The sequence below is a fragment of the Cajanus cajan genome, chromosome 10, assembly GCF_000230855.2.
Source record: "Cajanus cajan strain Asha chromosome 10, NIPB_CcT2T_4, whole genome shotgun sequence".
NCBI classification, from domain to species: Eukaryota; Viridiplantae; Streptophyta; class Magnoliopsida; order Fabales; family Fabaceae; genus Cajanus; species Cajanus cajan.
Genome location: NC_138526.1, coordinates 901,632 through 923,304, shown reverse-complemented (window position 1 = coordinate 923,304; position 21,673 = coordinate 901,632). Strand labels below are relative to the sequence as shown.

Here is a 21,673-nt window from a genome sequence, read left to right as displayed (position 1 = left end):
AGTATAAAATTATATTAAAAAAACAGTCAAACACGATTTCATGTGTTACTTTATTTAAAACTTTTATGGTATTTTACTTTTACTTTTATTTTTAATCAATAAATATAATTAAGAAATAAAAATATAAAGAAATGGTTAAACAAAAATAAGATATCACTTTTATTGATGAAAACAGTTTCAAGTTCATTAAATTAACCTTTTAAAATTTTTTGGGATAGGGATAAAAAAAAAGGTCCCAATCACCACTGCCACATATGAACCACCTTTTTCACAAGGCTGAAAAAATATTTCAATTAAATTATTTTAAACATTTATTTTAATTAAAAATGTTTTGTTTGGTCAAAAGAAAGAAAGAAAAAAAAAAAGGAGTGAGTGTTGGTTATTAAACTTGTGTTTTTGAAGATTTCATTTGTTACGTTATATCGCATGGACCGGATTGAAAGAGAAGAGAAAGATTGGATGTGGGTGAGTTCATTCGCAGCATGTCGATTGTGCTGAGGAAGGTGTGGGAAATGGTGTCCTGGAGATCGAATACGTCAACGGTAGCATCAACATCATCATCAGAAGTGCCACGTTCTGACATGGGTGAGTTGGAGCTGCTACCCAGTGACATCTTGATGCAAATTCTGAGGCTTTTGGGTCCAAAAGAGGCTGCAAAGTTGAGTGTGGCGTGCAAGGGTTTGAGATCCCTTGTGTCTGATAATAGACTTTGGGTTCACTTCCTTCAGACCCATCAGGCTGAACCCTCTGGGGATTCTGTCTTCTTTGCTGAGACCACCTTGAGCTCTGGCTACCCTCTTCCGTGAGTAATACTAATACTCTTCTGGCTCTTTCATGGACTCAAATTTTGTGTCTTGGTGGTGAATTTGGTGGGTTGGGTTGTGATTGAAGATTGGTGTTTTGATGGGTCATGCTCATGGGTTGGGTGTTGTTGAGTCTTGCTAGTGTGCTGCCAGTGATTGGAATTTTGTGTTTTGGTGGTTGGTGCTGGTGGTTGTTGTTTCTTTTTGGTATGATGGTTGCACGTGATACTGGTATTGTGTGCTTTGTTTGATGGTTGTGCTGCTAGTGGTTCAAATTTTGTGCTTTGATGGGTTGTGCTAGTGATGATTGGTGGTTTTAGCTATGGTTGGTCATGCACGCTTTTGGTGGTGTGCTTTGTTTTATTTCATGGGTTGTGCGAGTGATTGGTATTCTGGGCTTTGGTGGGTGGTGCAAGTGAATTTGGTGGATTTTATTTTCTAGGAATTAATGCATGTGCTCAATTTAACAGGTCTTGCATGTGATCTGTTGTGTGCTCCGTTTGATGGGTTGTGCATGTGATTGATGTTCTATGGACCTTAGAAGTGAAAGTGATTAGTATTTTGTGATTTTTGAGTGTTTTAAATTCCCTGTATTACAGAGCCTTTGTTGGCCATAGGCCCCAGCTATCATTCAAGCATATTTATGGCCAGAGGGCACAAGTTCCGGGTTCTATTATCATCGATGGTTAGTGTAGTAATTTTCTTCTGTGAACTTATATTTTTCTTGCTCATGATGATTTTCTTTTTCAACTTTTATTTTTGTGAATTTTTCTCAAGGTGGTTCTGGCTATTGCAAATTTGGTTGGAGCAAATATGGATGTCCATCAGGGAGATCAGCAACATTTTTGGTAATGGTTTTGATTGGAACTAGCACTAACTGAGGCCATGCTTGGTTAGAATGAAAATAGTTGATGACAAGATTGAAAATTGCTGTATCTAGAGCTTGTACATTGTCAGTTTACCTTATTCTCAATTTGACTTTACGAAGTAGTGACTTAAAATAAAGAAAGCACTTATGAAGATGCTAGGCATTGCTTTTTCTGCTCTTCAGTTTCCACTCACTTGGCTGCATCTTTTTCCTCCTTTTTGATGGGCAGGAATTTGGTAACATTGAGTCACCAATGTATACTAGGCTTCGCCATTTTTTCACAACTATTTATAACAGGTATTCTGTCATTCTGATTCTCCCTTCTTGTTTGGTGAATGGTTACATTTAACTCTTGATAATCTTTTAAGTGAAGATAATCCTTATTGGTCTCTTGCATTGCTCTTTAGCATATCAATGTACATATATAGATGAATTGTACCAGATTAATCATTTTGTTGAAAGGGAACATAGGGAAGTATTTTTAATGGTTACTTAATTATTATCACAAGAGAAATATTCATACTAATCATGAATAAAGGCCTATTTGTTTTGTTAGAAACAGGAGCACATTTGGAAATGAGAGCATTTTCAATGTTGTTCCTCTGCCCAAGTAGCCTAGAAACTTTGTATAGCTAGGTTCAATGCATCTTAGGAAGTAGTGACAACTTTATTGCTCTCTTGTTTAATATAGTTGACGTTGATTATCTTTGTAATACTCATGAATATAAATAGATCATTCAGCTGAGTGGTGATTCTCACTCATGCACATTAAAAAAAGCTTTGTTTCTCATTTTTTTTCCACATGTTTTATGTTGTTGGCAGGATGCAGGTGAAACAAAGTAAACAACCAGTTATTGTTTCTATACCAATATGTCATTATGATGGTTAGTTACATTTTATGATATACTTGAGTGGTGCTAATAAGAAAAGACAAAAGGGGCACATTAAGAACTGTAACACAGTAGTTAAAATATTTTTCTGTTTCAACTGCAGCTGTTGCATTTAATATTTTATTTTTGTCATACATAGTTGTTTTTTTTTTTTTTTTTTTCCTGTATCAGAGAGAAACCACCCTTTGTGACCTGACCTGACACTATTTCATGTGGTGTTCCCTAAAATTTGGAACTATTTTGTTTGGAATGTTCCATTATATTCCTGTCATTCCCTTGGCCAGGGCTGGATAATTGTCCTCCAATCAATGCTCCCAAGCACCCTATCGTCATGTGCAGCTCACCCTATCACGTGCCCTTGCTTGCCACCTTCCCGTGGCTGTTAGGATCCCTTGGGCTGCTGTTGTCTGTGGTTAGGGGTCAAATCTGACATGCTTGCTGGCTCTCTGTTCATCAAGTTTGACATGTTTGGGCTGTTTCTTGGTGTTCTGTGTGGTGGTAATATATGATTATTCATAGTTTTGGATCCCGTATGACTTTTCCAATGCTGGCATAGCATTGAGGAGACGAAAGTTGGAATGTATCTGGCCTTGGTCTTTGTTTCTGAAGCATTGTCTGTTCTAGACGTGTTCTGGCCACAATATTTGTCCTGGACTTGATATTTCCAGTCCTATAATTTCAAATAATAATATTTTCCCTTCCAATATGATTTTCAGTTGCACAATGTTAATCTATTTCCTCATTCTAGATACTGAATCAGCAAAAGCATTGAGACAACAGCTTAAAGAGGCAATTTATGCTTCTTTGTTTGACATGAATGTTCCTGCTGTTTGTGCTGTCAACCAGGTAATACATATTATGCTTCCTTGTATGTTTGACATGAATATTTCTTTATATTGAATATATGCTGAATTAGTTTCTGCTATTGAGTCAGGTAGTAAACTAGGATTTGATGTCATCTTGTATGTGTTTGGTTCTTCTGCGGAAGTTGTGAGAAAGTGAGAGCACCAAAGCACTTGATTAAGTGCAGTGGAATTGTTATTCTCTATCAACATGAGTCTCGACCTTGGAGCAAAGAACCTTGTTTACAACTAGTCAAATCATTATCTATTTAATGTGATTGTGCATGGATTTTTGCCTTATGAGTTATGTGTGCTTCTGTTATTTCTTGTTATTTCCTTGTGTATTTACTATCTTTGTCGTATTGTAAAATATAGGCCACTCTAGCTCTGTACGCTGCAAAACGAACTTCTGGAATAGTTGTTAATATAGGTTTTCAAGTCACATCTGTAGTTCCAAGTATGCCCTCTATTTCTTTTTCTCTTGCTTTTCTGTCTTGTCATGTGTCTTCATATAATTCTTGCATAAATTTTCTGAAATGTTGAATTGTAAATGGAGTTCACTTGAAGTTAATAATGTTTAAACGTCACCACTGTGTTTTGATAAATAGCTGCCTTTTGTATGTCAGAAGCAGATGACTATTTTTTCTTTTTCTTCTGTTGTGATTGTGACTTGCATTATCTTTTCACAGTTTTAAATGGTAGAGTAATGCGCAAGGTGGGTGTGGAAGTCATTGGGCTGGGAGCACTGAAACTTACTGGATATCTTAGGGAGAAGATGCAACTGAATAACTTAAGCTTTCAATCTTTGTACACTGTTCGCACATTGAAAGAGGTATTGATATTCATCTTTTTGGTCTTAAATATTTACAGTGAGGAGATTTACTCTATGATGTCAATCAGGTATTTTGTGATACCAATTACCATGGTGCATCTAAGAGAACAGTATTGGACCCTCTGTTGCGTATGAAATATAGTATACATATAAATATTGCTGGAATGTCACCTTAATTGCGGTCACCTCTAACCTGCCTTAGCTGCTGCCTCTTTGGAGGCTGCTTTAATTTAAGCCTCACGAATGGTGGTTAGGTCCCAAGCAACTAAAGATATGACTTAAATAGAGCTTAGTAATCTTGGACAGTCCTTCCTTTACAAGTTGATTTTATGGGATTGAGTTAGACCTTAGACCCAAATTCGAAAAATATTTACTTCCATTTCTTCTAGCTTTCTTAAGTTGGACTAGATTTTGGATTTTAAAATAATTGATAACGTTGAAAGCCTAGTTCATTGGATCAATAAAAATATGATTTTATAGTCTTTTCCCTTTCTTTCTCTCCATCTTTCTTCTCCAAAAGTTATCTTATATGTCCTGAATTAGCATGCAAATATTTAATTATTTTACCAGCTTTTAAAAAATAGTTATTACTTATTAAGGAATTACATCATTAGATGGGAGGCTCTAAGAACATGGTCATTGAAGACAGAGCCTGCAATTTCTTTCGTTTAGAGGAGGATTTTTCTATCTAATGATAATGGGAAAGGTTTAGGTTTAACTTTGCCTTATTGGAAAGAAATTGCTTCTTTTGGTTGTTGTTGGCCATTGTTGAAATTAATGATCATCCTCATGAAAGCTTTTCCCTGTATAAACACAATGAAAAGGAGACTGTCTTTTGGGTCTCTAATGGCTTTAATTCTAGCGGCAGATTTTATCAACACAATTTTTTGGCAATGCAATATATTGTGTGAGAAGGACATCAAAGAGCCAAGAAGAGACATTTTAAAAAGTCATGATCTTCTTTGCTTATCCAAGGATCTAGCCTACCAAGATATAAAAATCATTGTCGGACCTCTATGTAAGCTTAAACATATAGTAGAATTGTTTCTTGAGATGGCATGATAGCCTTTATGATCAAATGGTTTGGAATTCAATATGCTGCCTTCATTCTTCATAATTTATTTAGATTTCACTATTTCAGCACCAAGTAAAGTGGATCTGTAATCTTGTTCTTGCTTCAAGCCTAAGGGGCTAGGACTTGTGCATGAGGTTTGCATGTAACCAAGTGGCCTAAAATCAAGAGGTTTGGGGGTTTGAAATGAGTTTTAACAATTTTAGAACCCAAACAATAGTTGCAAAGATATAACTTTTGTGGAAGAGATGAAAATTGTTAGAAAATAATCCCAAATGAGAAAGAACAAAAAAGAAAACACCAAGATTTACGTGGAAAACCCAAATCAGAAAAAAACCACGGGCAGAGAGCTGAATCCAAATATTGAAAAATGGTAAATGAGACAGAGCAATAGAAAATATGTGGTTACATAAACTTTTTTTTTTTCTCCTGCAAAACCCCCTAAAATACACTATATATGAATATACAAATAACCCTAGCCCATGAGCAGGAATGGCCTGATAATAAAGATCAGTACTGTGGGGCTTTGCCCCCACACAGAGACACAAGAACAAAGACACACATCAAGCTTTTGGGCCGGGCCAAGAGTTTGGGTCACTTATATAATCTCAACCTTTAACATGAATTCTACAGGGAATTAAAAGCGCAAACAACCTTCAACAATAAAAACAATACCAGAAAATCCCCAAAGGGATAAACTCGGCAACGAGAAGTGACAAAACGTATTGTAGATAAGATTCATCTGAAAGTAACATGGGATTTTAGCATTTTACTATTTGAACAAATATTTCTTTATATCTTTCTAATTGTCTTTATATGCTTTTGTCTGTTTCAGCATTTTATCTCTTTTTTCTGTGCACTGAAGTGTGATGGACTGATGGGAATGATTAGTATCCATGTTGCAGATTTATTTGCTTAAATGTCTTCTCACAAAAGTTGTTTTGATATTTTGTTGTTGCATGGAAACAGAAGCTATGCTATGTTGCACTTGATTATGAAGCTGAGCTATTGAAAGATACACAGGCATCATTTGAAGCTGCAGGGGAAGGATGGTTTACCCTTTCAAAGGAGAGATTTCAGACAGCAGAGATCTTATTCCAGCCACATCTTGCTGGAGTGTAAGTTTTTGTTTTTGTTTTTTTTTTTCCATCCGATTATGATGGATTGGTCATGCATATTTGCTTCAATAATAGTAGTAGTCTACCCTGATTTTCGCCTTTCATAAATTAGCATGTGATATCATTGCCTAATCTGATGGATTGCTTGCAAAATTGCATTTAACTTTGAAAATAAAATCCGGGTGCTCCCAATTTGCATTCTATAGGTTAATTAGCCAGTCATAATAATTAAACAATCCTTTTTTAATGGGTATTTTCTCAAACATACAAGAGTGAGGAGGTTTTGTTAAAATGCAAATAATGGGCATGACTTAAACTATGATAAAGTCTTCTTTGTTTGGTATTTCTTCTTAAGATTTGAGTTTATCTATATGTTTTATTTTCCGAATTTCTGATTAAATTTCAACAATTAATTGGTTGTTAGACTAAACTAAAAAAAATCGCTACTTTTGTGTTTGATTGATATTACCAATTTTAAATGAGAATTCTTTATAAACAAAATATTTTTATATGGGGTGTCTTTTTTTGTCATCTTTATGTGCACTAAATTGCATCTTCTATCAGTTTTTACCGGAAGAAATTCAAATCCTTTTTCTATGTCAAGTAAAATTCCATTCTGATTAGTTCCATAATTTTACTGTTTTAACTTTTAAGATGCATTTGATAAATTGTGTAGTTTAAGATTAACCAAGTAAACTTCATCTGCGTTGATCTGTGACGAACTCATGAAAATAAATCACAATTTAATATTTAATTGATATGATGGAAACATTGATGAAGAATGATGACAAGATAATATAAATGATACTTGTTATTAATTGGGTTAGAGATTATAATAAATTGCTGCATTATTTTGTTCATGGGATAATTGGAGTTAAGGTAGTAATAGAAATGTGAGTGTAATAATTAGATATTTTTAATTTTTATTTTTCTCATATATTCAACACATTCCCTCATGGCAACAGTGTGTTTTTCCTCATTTAAAATTAAAATTAGAAACTTTTATTCTTGTGTGGAACTATCCTGTTTAGGATATGGAAGCTGTTCCTCCCAACGAAGCATTTATAGGGACTCAAACCCCGGACATTACGCTGGCTCTTCAACTTCTTAATAGAAGCATACTCACTACTTAAGCACAACTCGGAAACTTTTCGTCTATTAGGGTTGCTTTGGTTTTACCTATTTATTATAGACTTATAGTACTAGTTATAGACAAATTTTAATTTATTTCCGGTTTATGGATAATTGTCTTGAAGGTTTTAATCATGTTGTAATTGATCTTTTCTTTCTCGTTTCATTCCTGAATATAAGAAATTTTATGTAATTTGAAAAAGGAAAAATGAGTAAATGCATTTGTGGTAACAACAAAAATGAAGGTAACATATGAGATATTGAAGAGAGTGGGAGGAAAACTATAGTTTATATTTAGCCTCTGTCAGGTTAGTAAACATGTAACTCTCCGAAACCTGTGTCTAATGTTTACTGGATCAAGTTTTGAATCATGAATCAGCAGACCTATTTTTTAAATCATGAATTACAAATAACATAAAATATACTTTCACATAAAGATATTAGTATTTTAAAGTCAGACTAGTGAATAATTCATTGCATAAAACTGAAACTTAAGCTGACATATCACAAATGAACTTCAAAATAATCCAAGATTCAAGTCATAAATCAAAATGATAAAAAAAAGAGTGACTAACTGCACAAAGGCTCAAAAAACATCAATAAGATGGCAAAATGAAGATTCCTATTTCCCAATTCCTACGTGTAGATGCTATTACATAATCCTACAATATGTCTCGTTTATCATCCCCAAGATCAGTATTATTTAGTTCATCCTCATCCTCTGATATCAAATGTTCTTCCTCTTCCTTTGCAGCTACTTATTCTTTGGTGTTCATAGCTTTATTGATGTAGGATATGAGAGGTTTTAAATCACTATTTTACAAGCCTTAAACCCTTCACCAATGAGTCATACACTTCAAGCTATATTGGATAGATTTCTAAAATCTAGCATCACATAAAACCATGTTCATCACTTGTATTAGCATCTTGGGGACCAATTTCTTCAGAATAGTCTCGATTGTTTGCCTTTGGCTTTTTGTTTATCTTCCAACAGCTTCAAAATATTTCTCTATGTCAGGAACAAGCAGTGACATTCTTTGTTCCAGCAAGGTGATACTTCATCCTTGCAACACCACCCTGACAAATATGAACAATACGTCCACTAAACTGAAAGCTTGTGTGAAGGAGTACTCTCACTGTGGCTCCAGGTCCCATCGATCTCCATTTTTGACCCATTACCCCACTAAAATATATAATGCAACAGCAACAGTGTGAGAAGAAACAACACAACCTATTAGAAAAATGGTGGAAAGGGACCATAACTGAGTAAAGGAAGCCAGCCACTATGGAGGAGACACAAAGCATCTAAAGCAATGTTCTTAAATGGGTTGGGTTCATAAGAGGGAAGGGTTTCGTTACTTTCTCTCCAATTTATCCCCCTGCCCCCGTAAAACCTGGGTTTTCCCCTGGGAACTGGGTTGTGAGCCACAAGCCGTTTTGTGTGTCCCATTGTGCAAGAAATGCACGACACATCTCCACATCATGATTCTTCAGATACAGAAGTGATTCAGCAAATGGTTCAAGGCCAAAAACTAGTCTCAATATGATCTATGTCAAATTCTGAAGATTTAACGAATTGATAAACAAATCTAACCACTGTCAGTCACTGGACATGATATGTTGTTACAATATATTTTCCCTTTTAGTTAGTCTGTTACTTTTAAATATTCCCTGATGCTTATGTTGTTTGCACTTGTTGGTTTAGGCAAGCTATGAGTCTGCACCAAGCCATTGCTCTTTGTGTGGAACATTGCCATTCTGCAGATTTAGCAGGTGATAGTGATTGGTACAAGACTATAGTCTTATCAGGAGGGACGGCATGCTTACCTGGTTTGGCAGGTAAATATTCCTTTTTATTTGTAACATGACATTTTATATCTTTGCAAAATGATTAAATGGAATTAATCACCAGTCCTGGGGTCATGGCCTAGTTCTAAGTCTACTTACTACTTTTGGAACCATTCTGGTGCAGAAAGGATAGAGAAGGAACTCCGTGCCTTGCTTCCTCCTTACATGTCCAATGGAATTAGAGTCATACCTCCACCATTCGGTGCTGATACACCATGGTTTGGAGCCAAGATTATTGGCAATGTGAGTTATTTACTACCTGTGATAAATATTCAAAGGATTAAATATGTTTTTAGTTTGTTAAATTTTATTAACTTTTTAGTCCTTGAAATTTTTTTCATGAAATATTTTTTGACATCAAGGACCAAAATGTTAATAGGAGAGCAAGTTTAAGAATTAAGAGTGAAAATCGACAAAAGTTCAGAGATTAAAGTTAGTAAAAACTTTGTTTGGAGACTATAAACAAAAATCAACATAAGTTCAAGGACTTAGATCATATATAATCCATATTCAAATTTAGTTTGTTGTATGGGGTAGACATTTTCTTTTATAATCAATGTGATAAAAAAAAAACGTCTCTGATTCGTGGCTAACTGTCTTTGAATTATGTACAGTTGAGCACCTTTCCTGATCATTGGTGTGTGACAAAAAAGAAGTTCCGTCAGAAGCCTAGACTCAGCCTCATATGGTGATTATTTAGATAAATATTTTATATTCTCAATCATGCACCCTTCTCCAAGGAGGCAGGAGCAGACGATGTGAATTTTAGTAACTGCTCTTACATGTATAAATATTATGATAAGCCTATCATTAACACTCGGCTTGTTATGAATAATTGTAGACTAAACCGCAAGAGTGAAGAAACTGTTAATAATATAGTTGAATAGCAAAACCACGTGGTGAGAGGTTTGGTATAATTAGAATAATGCTGAGATTGGAGTGATCCAATCTGGTTCTTCCTTCCAAATGTCGAAGTGTGATGTACTTTTAAGAATGTCATGAACTTCTATGATGGCTTACTCTGCAAATTTTATTTTTTCTCTGATTATTAGATTCTTTTTTTGCCTATAGTAGAGGTTAACAACATTTTTCGGATCCGAAAACATTGTCTGCAATGGTTTTCCAGTACATCTTTTATGCAATGCAATGCAATGAAAAGTAAATTTAATCTATACCTCCCCACGAGGCCTACAAGACCATACCATATAGCTCCATTTAGAGCATGAGTTGCTTATAAACAATTTCCTGTGTCACATCACTGCCAAATCAGTTTTGGTCCACTTTATGGGTTGCTTAAATTTTGGTAGAGTTGTTTTTACATATAACTCTGCCAAAATTTAAGCAATCCATAAAGTGGGCCAGAACTGATTTGGCAGTAATGTGGCAATAGAGTTGCTTATAAGCAACTTCCATTACAGATGCTCTTATACATACAATACAAACCACCGGTTTGATGAACATGGAAAATTATCACTTTCATTATAAGTATTTTAGAATTCGTAAAAATTCATTTTTCACCCGGTGAAATGCTTTTGGAAATTGTGTCACATTCTCATAAACTATTTTTCAAAATTGAGTGACTTGTTAATTTTTGTCAACCAACTTGGTACAAAAAGTGAATTGAAACAACACGATTAAGATTTGTTAGTTAACGATGTCACATTTTCACATTACAACACACAAATAGTTCTCCACACAGATAGTTCTCCGCTACAATATGATTACAATGTTATTAATTTTTTTTTTATAACTTGGTATTGATTAGATTATTTACTGATTTCATCAAAAATTAATCTCTTTTCAAATCTTGACTACATTAGAACTTTTTTTTAGCATCATATTTTTTATTAAACCAAAACTTCGAAATCTTTAAATTTGAAAGTTAATCGTAGCACTAGTTATTTTAAAAATGAATTCTGAATGACTTTTTCATAATAAATGGAAATTTTTAATCCAATTAGATGGAAAATATGTGCACAAGTGGATACATCTAGATACAATATTCAGACATTTATTTTTACATGTGCATTTTAAATATAAAATATCACAAAAGTGACAACCTAATTCAAATAACATATACATTCACTTGAAAAGAGAGAAAGATTTTATTATTCCATTTATACATATTACATTCTCAATGCACCTATTTGATACAATCTAATCCTCCAAAATAAGAAAATGAAGAACTAAAATATGCTAAAAAATAAATAAAAGATTCTACAAATATTTTCTCTAATTAGGAAAATTCTACATATATTTTCTCTAATTACAGGACACTCAAGTCCTGCCACCAATTGCAGCCCCATTTGTTTCGATTACACAACTATATTAAGTTTCATACCAAAAGACCATGCATGTTCCAAGTTGCGTATTAAATATCAATAAGCGCTTGTTCCTGTTCAGTGGTAATTTTGGTTACAAATCCTGCAAGTCCTTGTTTATCGATATTCTGTGAAATAGCAACAAATTGCACACAAAGCCTGTTTTATGGATCTTTGTGCAAAATAGGGCATAAAGCCTTCGGTCAAAAACCATATCAATGCATATAATGCAGCATTCAGAAGATAGTCATTTACTTGGGCTCACTTGGCATACGTAATTTCATTACATAAATGGTTAATAGAACGCTCAAACTACAGGCACAAGGCTTTTTTTTTTTTTTTTTTGTCTTTTCTTTTCTTTTGGCTCAATAAATAATTCACACACAACATGTAAAAAATGGTCACTGATTATACATCAATATAATGCAAAAGAATGAAAGTTGGGTATAGAAATATCAGAATAACAAGATTAAGAAGCAAGCTGTGAGCATCAACAATAGAGATGGACAGTGTATAACTTGATTTGCAGTGTCATCTGCTGATGCTGATGGTGGCAATGCAGGACAGGCTAGACCGAGCTTCCCTTCACTACACTCGCTAGCAAAGAGACCAGGAGGGTATTTTCCATAGAGATTAATGTAACTAAACATGGTTGAGGCACACTCATTTGTTAAATCATTTATAACATCAACATAAGGGCATGCAAATTCTTTAAATGCCCCACAACATTCTTTGGGAGGGTACTGGGGTCCTTTGCATTGGCTTGTGATTACTGTGTAGTTTAAGAACTCGAAGTTCACAGAACAACCTGCAGGTGCAAGATGGAAAAACAATATCATCAGACTACTATTTTGCTTTGGTCAATATTGGTGTGTACATATATTGTGTGATAAAAATTTCCCTGCAAATGCCCAAAGGGGCACCATTGGATGGGAGTGGGAGTGTTGTGGGTTTGAAACTACGTAACTGAAATGAAATGTCTTAGGGTCAAAATTGGTATATGTTAAACAGCTGAGAAAAGAGATCCTGCAGCAACATGTAGTAACCACTAACCACTGCATCCTCTTACAAACAAACCAAAACACAACCATAACTACAACTAACATCTTGAATTCATGATTCCAGGGAGATGCTAGATATAAAAAAAGTAGAATCAAGGCAAATGTAGTTGGCTAGAACATCAGTCACTTGCTCTGTATATTTGATCCAGTTGATATAAGCAAACAATTCTCTTTTTGGCATACATATACCAGTTCATATGCTACTATACAGCAAAACCACATGTTGCATAACAAAAAACATATTGAACATAGATGACTTAAAAAAAGTGATGTTACATTGAATTAATAAGTGATATGTTACATTGAATTAATCTAGTAGCTATTGTTCATCAGATATCCAAAAAAATGTGCTCAGATCTTTCTATATTATTTGTGCTGTATGTATGCAAGAGCTTTCTCAATAGCAAATATATGGGACCAAGATAATGTTGATCTAGTCACACATGAATTGATCTTAATAAACAATACCCAACCATAACATCACTTTAACTGTATAAAACTGCCGGATACAGAGCAGCATAAAGGTAATAATAGTTTGTCCACTATAATAACAAAGGAAAATTTTGCCAGAACTCATTCTATACTACTGCAGATTTTGGAGCGGTAATAACCCATTAGTCCATTACTAATGTATGTATGTGAACATAAGTAGATAGCTTGTTTCTTTCTGGAAAAATATAAACTATCATTTTGATCCTCCAGGATACACTGAACATCAGTTTGGACAATTGAAAAATTGTGATATCAAATAGGACATCCAAAGATTTCAAGTGAATTGATATCACTTTAAACTTTTAAAGAACTAATATGCTGTCAAAAACCTTCAAAGGACCAAATTTTATGAGCAGTTGTATTCCAAACCTAAAAAAAACGGCATCATAAAACGTTTCCCCATCTTTACTTACTGCTAATGAACTTTATTTTCTCCAATCTCAAAACAAAATGATACAAACAACAAAATCCATAATATATAATAAAGACAAAATAAACAGCTAACTAAAACACACAGCATATAGAAAGATTTGGTATATATGACTTTTACGTTATTATTGTAGAAGTTATCAAACTAAACATAAATAACCATTTGTGATTCAGGGCCTGATTAGATAAGCTTCTCTAGAAGCACTTATAGTTCAAAAAAATATGAAGAAAAATAGAAATAAGCTTCTTCATAAACTAAAACTAATACATAAAGTTAAAAATAAGATTTTGCAAAAACTAATAGTATATAGTTTCTACAAATTAGCTTATGCATAAGTTAATATTAGCTTATAACCAAAATCATTTCATTTTCCTTTCTGTTTGTCTCTCTTAGAAGTACCTATGGAGAAATTTACCCAAAGAATCCCTCAATAGTAATGCAAACAAGCTTTGGTCCTTTGAACCAGCTATAAAACTAATCTTCACTGAGAAATGGGAATCAAACCCTAAATCCTGCCTCTCCCCCACAAGCTTAGCATCCATTGCCAATTAAGTCACACCCATTGGGTCTCTTGATATTATAGATATAGATTCTAATTCAGTTAGCAAAACAAAAAAAATAAAAAATTGGAGGGTTTTACTTTTTTAAGCTTAACAAGCTGGTAGATCCAATAACAAACACAGGGAAAGAAAAATAAATGAAAAAACAAAAACAAAAACCACTAACTTTTTTTAGCCTGAAGAAGGTTCCGACCGGTGTGCGGTTGAGAATCGAAAACACTGTCTGCAACAACGAGAAAAAACCCAAATATTAAAAAAAAAAACGATTTTTTATTGTTTTAAAAAATAGTGAAAATTGACAGCAGAAACAAACCCCAATGCAAATTAAGAACTTACCAGAAAGAAAAGTGGGTGTAAGAGAAGAAACAGAGAGAGCCATTAAGAGAAGAAGCGAAGAAGAAAGACAGAACCTTGGATCCAAAGAAAAGGCCATGACTTGGTAACTGATAACAGAAGATCAGATAGATCGAGTTGCAAAAAGTGTATATATTTTTTTCTTTTGTAAGGTTGAAATAAGAATAATGTTTGTGAAAGTGAGAAGTGTTGGTATGAGAGAAGAGAGAAGAGAGAAGAGAGAATCAAAGTGCCAAATTTTGTTTAAAGAAAAAAGAGAGAGAGAGAGAGACAGAGAGGCAGACACGATTGTTGAATTAATAAAGTTAATGAGTGACAGCTAAAATACGCGCAAACATCATCTTCTGCTAACTGTCCTTTCTTCTTCCACCTAAATTCACTCACATAACTCCACTGTCTCAGATATAACAATATAATTTCTACAAATTGTAACATTCAACTAATTACAACTTTTAATGTACGTTAATTTTAAAATTATTATTATGCTAAATGTTATTATACCAACAAATTTGAACAATTTGCATGGTTTCAAATTATTATTTTCTTATATTGGTACGTTTAGTCGTGTGATGTAATAAGTATTTAATTTAAAGTATTTTTATATAATAAAAATAGAATTAATCATCTATACATTGTCAGTGTAAAGTTTTTTACACCGGTAATTAATCAAATTTTTTAAATTATTTTATTTTATTTTTATTTCATTAAATAAGCAACTAACATGTAGGCATTGCAACGGGACGGTGTCCCGCTCCCGCCCTCGCAAATTTAAACCACCCCTGCCCCCATCTTCAATATCCGCCGTGGGTAAAATTTGGGTACTCATCCCCGTCCCCGGCAGGGTTCGGGTTTCCCCGCCCCTGCCCCTACCCCTACCCCTACCCCTGCTCTTATCTTTTTTATTTCTTTTTTTCTTTAAATAAATATGAACAAATTTAAAAAAAAATAAAAGAAAAATAAAATAATACAAATTTTTACATATAAATATTTTTAATTTTGGTTATATATATATATATATATATAAATAATTTTTTAATTATATTATTAAGCGAGGCGAGGACGGGGTAAGTTAGATTGTCAGACCTACTAACATGACACTATTAAAAGATATGATTGGTTGCCAGTGTAAAAAAAATTTTACATTTACAATATATAGGTGATTAACTCATAAAAATATTAAATTAATTTGCAAGTTTTTATAGATCTATCAAATTTTTAGTTAGATCCTTGTATTTTTTTTAGCTACTTAAGAGTTAAAATAATGGTATAAAATATCTATCATTAAAAATAATAGTTAATTTTTATCGTAAATTATGAATAGATATAATATGAGTATTCATTATTATTTTAAACCAAGATCATGATCCAAATTCTAAACAATTTAATTAAAAAATATAAATCATTATTATGTCAAATAATTAATGTTGGTTTAAAAATACTTTTAAAAAGTTTTATTCTATAAAAATTTTGTAATTAAATTCTTCGGTTAATTTATGCTGTTTGTATATTGTGATGTGACATGTGAATTATTTTAAAATATTTTTTTATGAATATTTAAATCTAACCAAACACATTTTAAAATATTATGAAAAATAACATCAAATCTAACCAAACCTTCCTTTTCACAACAAACCGTGTCTTAAGTCTTAACACTATTCACCAAATTCGTCCACCGTCCGCATTTGAATGGGCTGAGACAACCCATATTTTATATAGGATGCTATTTTTAAGACCCAAATCAAATGAAACCAACATAAAAAATAAAATAAAATTTTAAACAGCCATTTCTCAAAGTTGTTAATTTTTCTCTCATCCAAGCTCAAGGAACTCAAGCCTCACTTTGTTCCTCCTTTGGAACCTCCATTTCCCACTCTAAGCTTTCATTCAAAACCACTTCATGGCAAATGTTTAAAATTAAGAGTTAATCATCTATACACTGTTAATATAAAACTTTTTACACTGATAACCAATCATATCTTTTAAATTATTTTATTTTACTTTTATTTGATTAAATGAGAAAATGACATGACACTATTAAGAGATATGATTGGTTGCTAGTGTAAAAAAAACTTTACACTGCCAGTGTATAGGTGATTAACTCTAAAACTAAACATAAAAAATTATCACAAAAAAAAAAACCCTCAAAGAACTCCTTTACAATAAAATAGACTCAATGTAACAAATCCATTTTTCAACAAGAGTGTATAATTTAAACTTTACCCTTAAATAAATAAAACACAAAATAAATATTTAGTTTAATGTGTTTTCTATTAAGATAGTACTTATAATATTTTTTTGGGTAAAAACCTATTTTGGTCTCTTATAATAATTGTTTGTTTCAATTTAGTCTCCCTTTTATTTTTGGTTTCAATTTGGTCCAAATAAATTAATTGGTTTCAATTTGGTCCCTAATAAATTAATTAGTTTCAATTTGGGACTTCCTCCAAATTATTTAAACGGAGTTAACTGTTGGCTACATGGATGCCACGTAGATGCATATGTGGATGCCATTTTTTTTAAAACACCTGGAACCAGAACTGCCCGTTCTGGTTGCACTTTTGATGTGTTAATTTTGGATCCGGAACGGCCCGTTCCAGATGCAAAATTAACACACTAAAAGTGCAACCAGAACGGACCGTTCTGGTTTCAGAACGGGCCGTTCTGGTTCTAGACTGCTAAACATTAACGATCAATGATTATAGTTCACGGTTGTGAATCATGGAAGGAAAAAGATCCAAGGTACAAAACATTTCAAACACTGAATTTGGTAATATTGTCAATGGAAATTGATAACTTCAATTGCTAAACAGTTAGGCTATATAGTGTATTATTAAGGACAATGCAATGTATCACTAAAGACAATGGTAGCAAATTTGATTTTATTTTAAACTGGAGTGAACCACTTACTACCAAATTGACACTATACAGTAAAGGATGAAATGACATGGTATTTTTCCTTGAAGTCATTAACAATGTACCCCAACAACAACAACATGTTCTTAAAGAAATAGAACATGAAGTAAAGGAAGAGGATACACAGGACTAATATTTCATCGCACAATCATATGCAGGGACAGATCTAAGTTAATCATAGTGGGGGCACTTGCCCTCACTAAAATTTTTTTCATTCTTTTTTTTATATATAAAATATTAATAATTTCATAAAATATATATTATTAATTATATTTTAATTATGTTGTTATATCTAATATAATAAATATCAAATTTTAAGAATTTAATTGTTAAATTAAAAAGTTTTTCATGTATAGATCAAATTTATAAAAAAATTTAAAAAATTATAAAATTATATGATACTTCGTTAAATTAATTCAAATTAACATATAAAATATTTTTGTTTTAAATGAATGTAAAAATTTAGAGGACACTAAAAGAAAATAAATTAATAATTTTATTATGTTTATCCTATTAATTTTTTATCATTTTATTCCTCTAATTTTAAATAAGTTACACAAAATTATAAAGTGACACTTAAATATTTCTTTAGACAGAAAGAGAAAAAGAAAAAGTTATTACTCTATTTACAAGATAATTGTATTTTATAAAAATAAGTAATTTTAAAATTTTTACCATAAAAAAATATTTTTTAAAATTATTATATTTTTTAATAAAATTAATAAAGAATATTCTATTCTCAATTTTGGAACGGCTCGTTCTGAATCCAGAACGGTCCGTTCTGATGTAGTCTTGGTGTGTTAATTTTGCATCTGGAACGACTCATTTCAGATGCAAAATGAACACACCAAGAGTGCATCCAGAACGGCCCGTTCTGGTTTTAGAACGGGTCGTTCTGGTTCCAGGTGTTTTAAAAAAAATTAGCATCCATGTGGCATCCACATATGTATCTACGTGACATCCACGTGGCCAACAGTTAACTCCGTTTAAATAATTTGGACGGAAGCCCCAAATTGAAACCAATTAATTTATTAGGGATCAAATTGAAACCAATTAATTTATTTGGGACTAAATTGAAATTAAAAATAAAAGTGAAACTAAATTGAAACAAATAATTATTATAAGGGACCAAAAGAAGATTTTAGCCTATTTCTTTTAAGTATCCGAATTAGCAACGATCCTAATATGGGCAGGTGGGAAAACCATTCAAAGTTAGATGAACACAAAAAATTAATTACAAAAAAATTAGTAAATATATTTTTTTATTAGTCAATAAAAAATTATCCATAATTTTAAAAAAAATAAATAAATCAGTAATATTAAAAGTAAAAAGACTTTTTTTTGAAATATGATATATTATTAATTTATTTCCTTTTCGATATGTACATCCTTAAGTGTTAATGTAAATTATAAATAAAAATTGTCTTTTGATTTTTTCTTTTTTCCTTTATCTCTATTTTTTTTAATCCTCTTTCTATTTTTTAAACTATAAGTTATTTTATTTTTTTGAAATCTTGAAATTAAATGATGAACTTCTACCTCTTCATCATAAACTTCTTTGTTATATATATATATATATTAATTCAAATGTGCAGTGATTCTTAAAGATAACTCACATATATTAAGTTATTTTTTTTAACAATTATGTGTTTAATTGTTTATATGTTTTATAATTTTAGGTTTGAAAATTCATATTATAAGTTGTATTCAAATAATTACTAGAGCATCAATTTTTCACTTAGCCAAGAAAAAAAAAAAAAAAAAAACTCTAGGGTACTCTCATGTCAAAAGCAGACACTTGTAAAACCAACATAGTACTCATAAATTTTTTTCCAAAGATTATTTTCAGTTTAACAAGTCTTTGAACTAAAGTGATACAACACTTAGCAGTTCACTGAACAAACCTTACAATTACTACTGTCACACACCCTTCTGGTGATTTATCTTTCCAGTGCCATCATGTGGTGATGCTGATGGTGGCAATGCAGAACAAACAAGACCTTGCTTCCCTTCACGACACTCACTGGAAAAGAGGCCAGGAGGGTAATTTCCATACAGATTAATGTAACTAAACATGATTAAGGCACAATCATTGGTTGCATCATTTAAGAGATTCACATAAGGGCATGCAATTTCTTTAAATGCAGCACAACATTCTTTGGGAGGGTACTGGGGTCCCTTGCACTTGCTTGTGATTACTGTGTAGTTCAAGAACTCCAAATTCACTGGACAACCTGCATGATTCAGAGGACCATAATTATAAATAACAACTTGAGTTCATGATTCAGAGTTGAGACTACTAGAGTAAAGAGTAAAAGACAGAAGATATAAGCAAACACTTGCTTTGTACATTTGATCTAGTTGATATAAGCAAACATTTCTTTTTTGGTATACATATCCATATAACAGTTTTAAATATGAATAAACTATCAATTTAGTCCCTAAAGTATCACCTCTGAATCCTTAAACTAATGAAATCAAGTAGTTTATAAAATATTGAATATTCATGGATTTAATATAATCCTTGAGTTAAATATTTTACTAATACCGAGGGACTAATTAATTTGAAGAATTGTCAATATTTAAGGGACCATGGTCTTGTATTGTATGTGTTAACTTCTATAGACGCACTTTTATGAAGAAAAAAAAGAGTTAAGAAAATGAAATAAACTTTTTTACAAGTTAAAAATCTTATATATAAGTTAATTTGCATAAATTATTTCCTAATAATTTCTCCAAAATTTTACTGTTAATTTATATATAAATTATTGTTAACATAAAGAGAAATTTATTTAACTTTTTTCCTTTTTTTTTCTAGATAAATTTATTTATGTATCATTTGGATCGATCTAATGATAAAGAGTTGAGGAAATATATGTAGGATGTTAAGTTTGAACTTCAGTATTGTTATTGTAATTTTAATAAATATAAAAAATGTCCAATTTTACTATATTTTTATATAATTTCAATAGTATGAGGAATGTTTAATCTTATGTATCATTAAGATTGATCTAATGATAAAGAATTGAGGTAATATACGTAGAATGTTAAATTTGAACTTTAATATTGTCAACCAACTTATTATGGTTTATCGAATGAAATATTATACAGCAAAATCTAATGCTGCATAACAAAAAGTCCACTATAATTCCTGATATGAGTAAAGTAAAGTAGATTCTCTTGATTTAAGTTATGTATAATTAAAACACCCTATTAAACATATATAGATGACTTAAAACAGTAATAATAATTTGCATTGAATTATTCTGCTGGTAGCCATCGTTCTTGAACAGTTATGGAAAATGAATGTGCCTTGTAAATCTTCCCATAGTATTTGTGCTGTATGCATGCAAGGACTTTCACAATAGCAAGTATATCAAGAAAATGTCGATCTAGTAAAAGCATGGACAAAGAAAAATAAATAAAAAGCAAAAACAAGGCATAACAAAAATCACTAACTTTTTTTAGCCTCAAGAATGCTCCGAGCGGCATGTGGTTGAGAATTGAAAACAGTGTCTGCAACCAAAGAGAAAACACCAAATATCAAAATAAAGCTTAATTAGGGTTTGTTTCAAAAAAATTTCTCTAGAATCACTTTCCAAAAATAAAAATAGAAAAAAGTAACATGATAAATTTTGATAAATTTTTTTATAAGTTAAAATTAGTTTATACATAAATTAATTAATAAAATTTTTATTATATTAGTTTATATATCTAAATATTTATATTTTTAATTTATGCATAAGTTGATTTAACTTGAGAAGTAGTTTACTTTATTTTATTTTTTCTTCTTACTAACTGTGTGACTAGATACAAACCAAAAGTGTTTCTTAGAATTTTGATAGAAAAATTGTCAAAAAAACATTGAACTTATATCCAAAGATACTATTTCTCATATTGTTTTTTTTTCAAACTCCAATGCAAATTAAGAAGTTACCAGAAAGAGAAGACACAAAGATAGCCACGAGGAGAAGAAGAAGAAGTGAAGAAAGCCAGAATCGTTGGTCCAAAGAAAAGGCCATGACTTGATAGATGAGAAAAGAAGGGTAGACAGAAAGATAGTTATAGATGGAGTTTAACTAAATGGTTCCATGATGTTGCCTTTTTTTTTCTTTGTTAGTTTCAAATAAGAGTTATG

The 21,673-nt window shown here is 31.8% G+C and overlaps 3 protein-coding genes across 3 annotated transcripts; 1 reads left to right on the top strand and 2 right to left on the bottom strand.

Annotated features, from left to right (window-relative positions):
- Positions 1 to 394: 394 nt before the first annotated feature.
- On the top strand, positions 395 to 10,432 carry ARP8 (actin-related protein 8). Its single transcript, XM_020367776.3, has 12 exons — positions 395 to 802; positions 1,403 to 1,488; positions 1,581 to 1,651; positions 1,901 to 1,968; positions 2,494 to 2,555; positions 3,310 to 3,407; positions 3,779 to 3,860; positions 4,093 to 4,235; positions 6,277 to 6,425; positions 9,262 to 9,395; positions 9,529 to 9,647; positions 10,019 to 10,432. Exons 1-12 carry the CDS (start codon positions 483 to 485, stop codon positions 10,094 to 10,096), a joined length of 1,410 nt encoding a protein of 469 aa, XP_020223365.1. The 5' UTR covers positions 395 to 482; the 3' UTR covers positions 10,097 to 10,432.
- Positions 10,433 to 11,485: 1,053 nt separating this feature from the next.
- LLG1 (LORELEI-LIKE-GPI-ANCHORED PROTEIN 1) lies at positions 11,486 to 14,919 on the bottom strand. The gene is made up of 3 exons (XM_020368360.3): positions 14,605 to 14,919; positions 14,435 to 14,491; positions 11,486 to 12,533 (listed from the first exon to the last, which is right to left on the bottom strand). Exons 1-3 carry the CDS (start codon positions 14,699 to 14,701, stop codon positions 12,181 to 12,183), a joined length of 507 nt encoding a protein of 168 aa, XP_020223949.2. The 5' UTR covers positions 14,702 to 14,919; the 3' UTR covers positions 11,486 to 12,180.
- A 4,414-nt stretch (positions 14,920 to 19,333) lies between these two features.
- On the bottom strand, positions 19,334 to 21,673 carry LOC109806645 (GPI-anchored protein LLG1). The gene is made up of 3 exons (XM_020369116.2): positions 21,473 to 21,673; positions 20,995 to 21,051; positions 19,334 to 19,769 (listed from the first exon to the last, which is right to left on the bottom strand). The coding sequence occupies exons 1-3, from the start codon at positions 21,555 to 21,557 to the stop codon at positions 19,456 to 19,458; spliced, it is 456 nt and encodes a 151-aa protein (XP_020224705.1). The 5' UTR covers positions 21,558 to 21,673; the 3' UTR covers positions 19,334 to 19,455.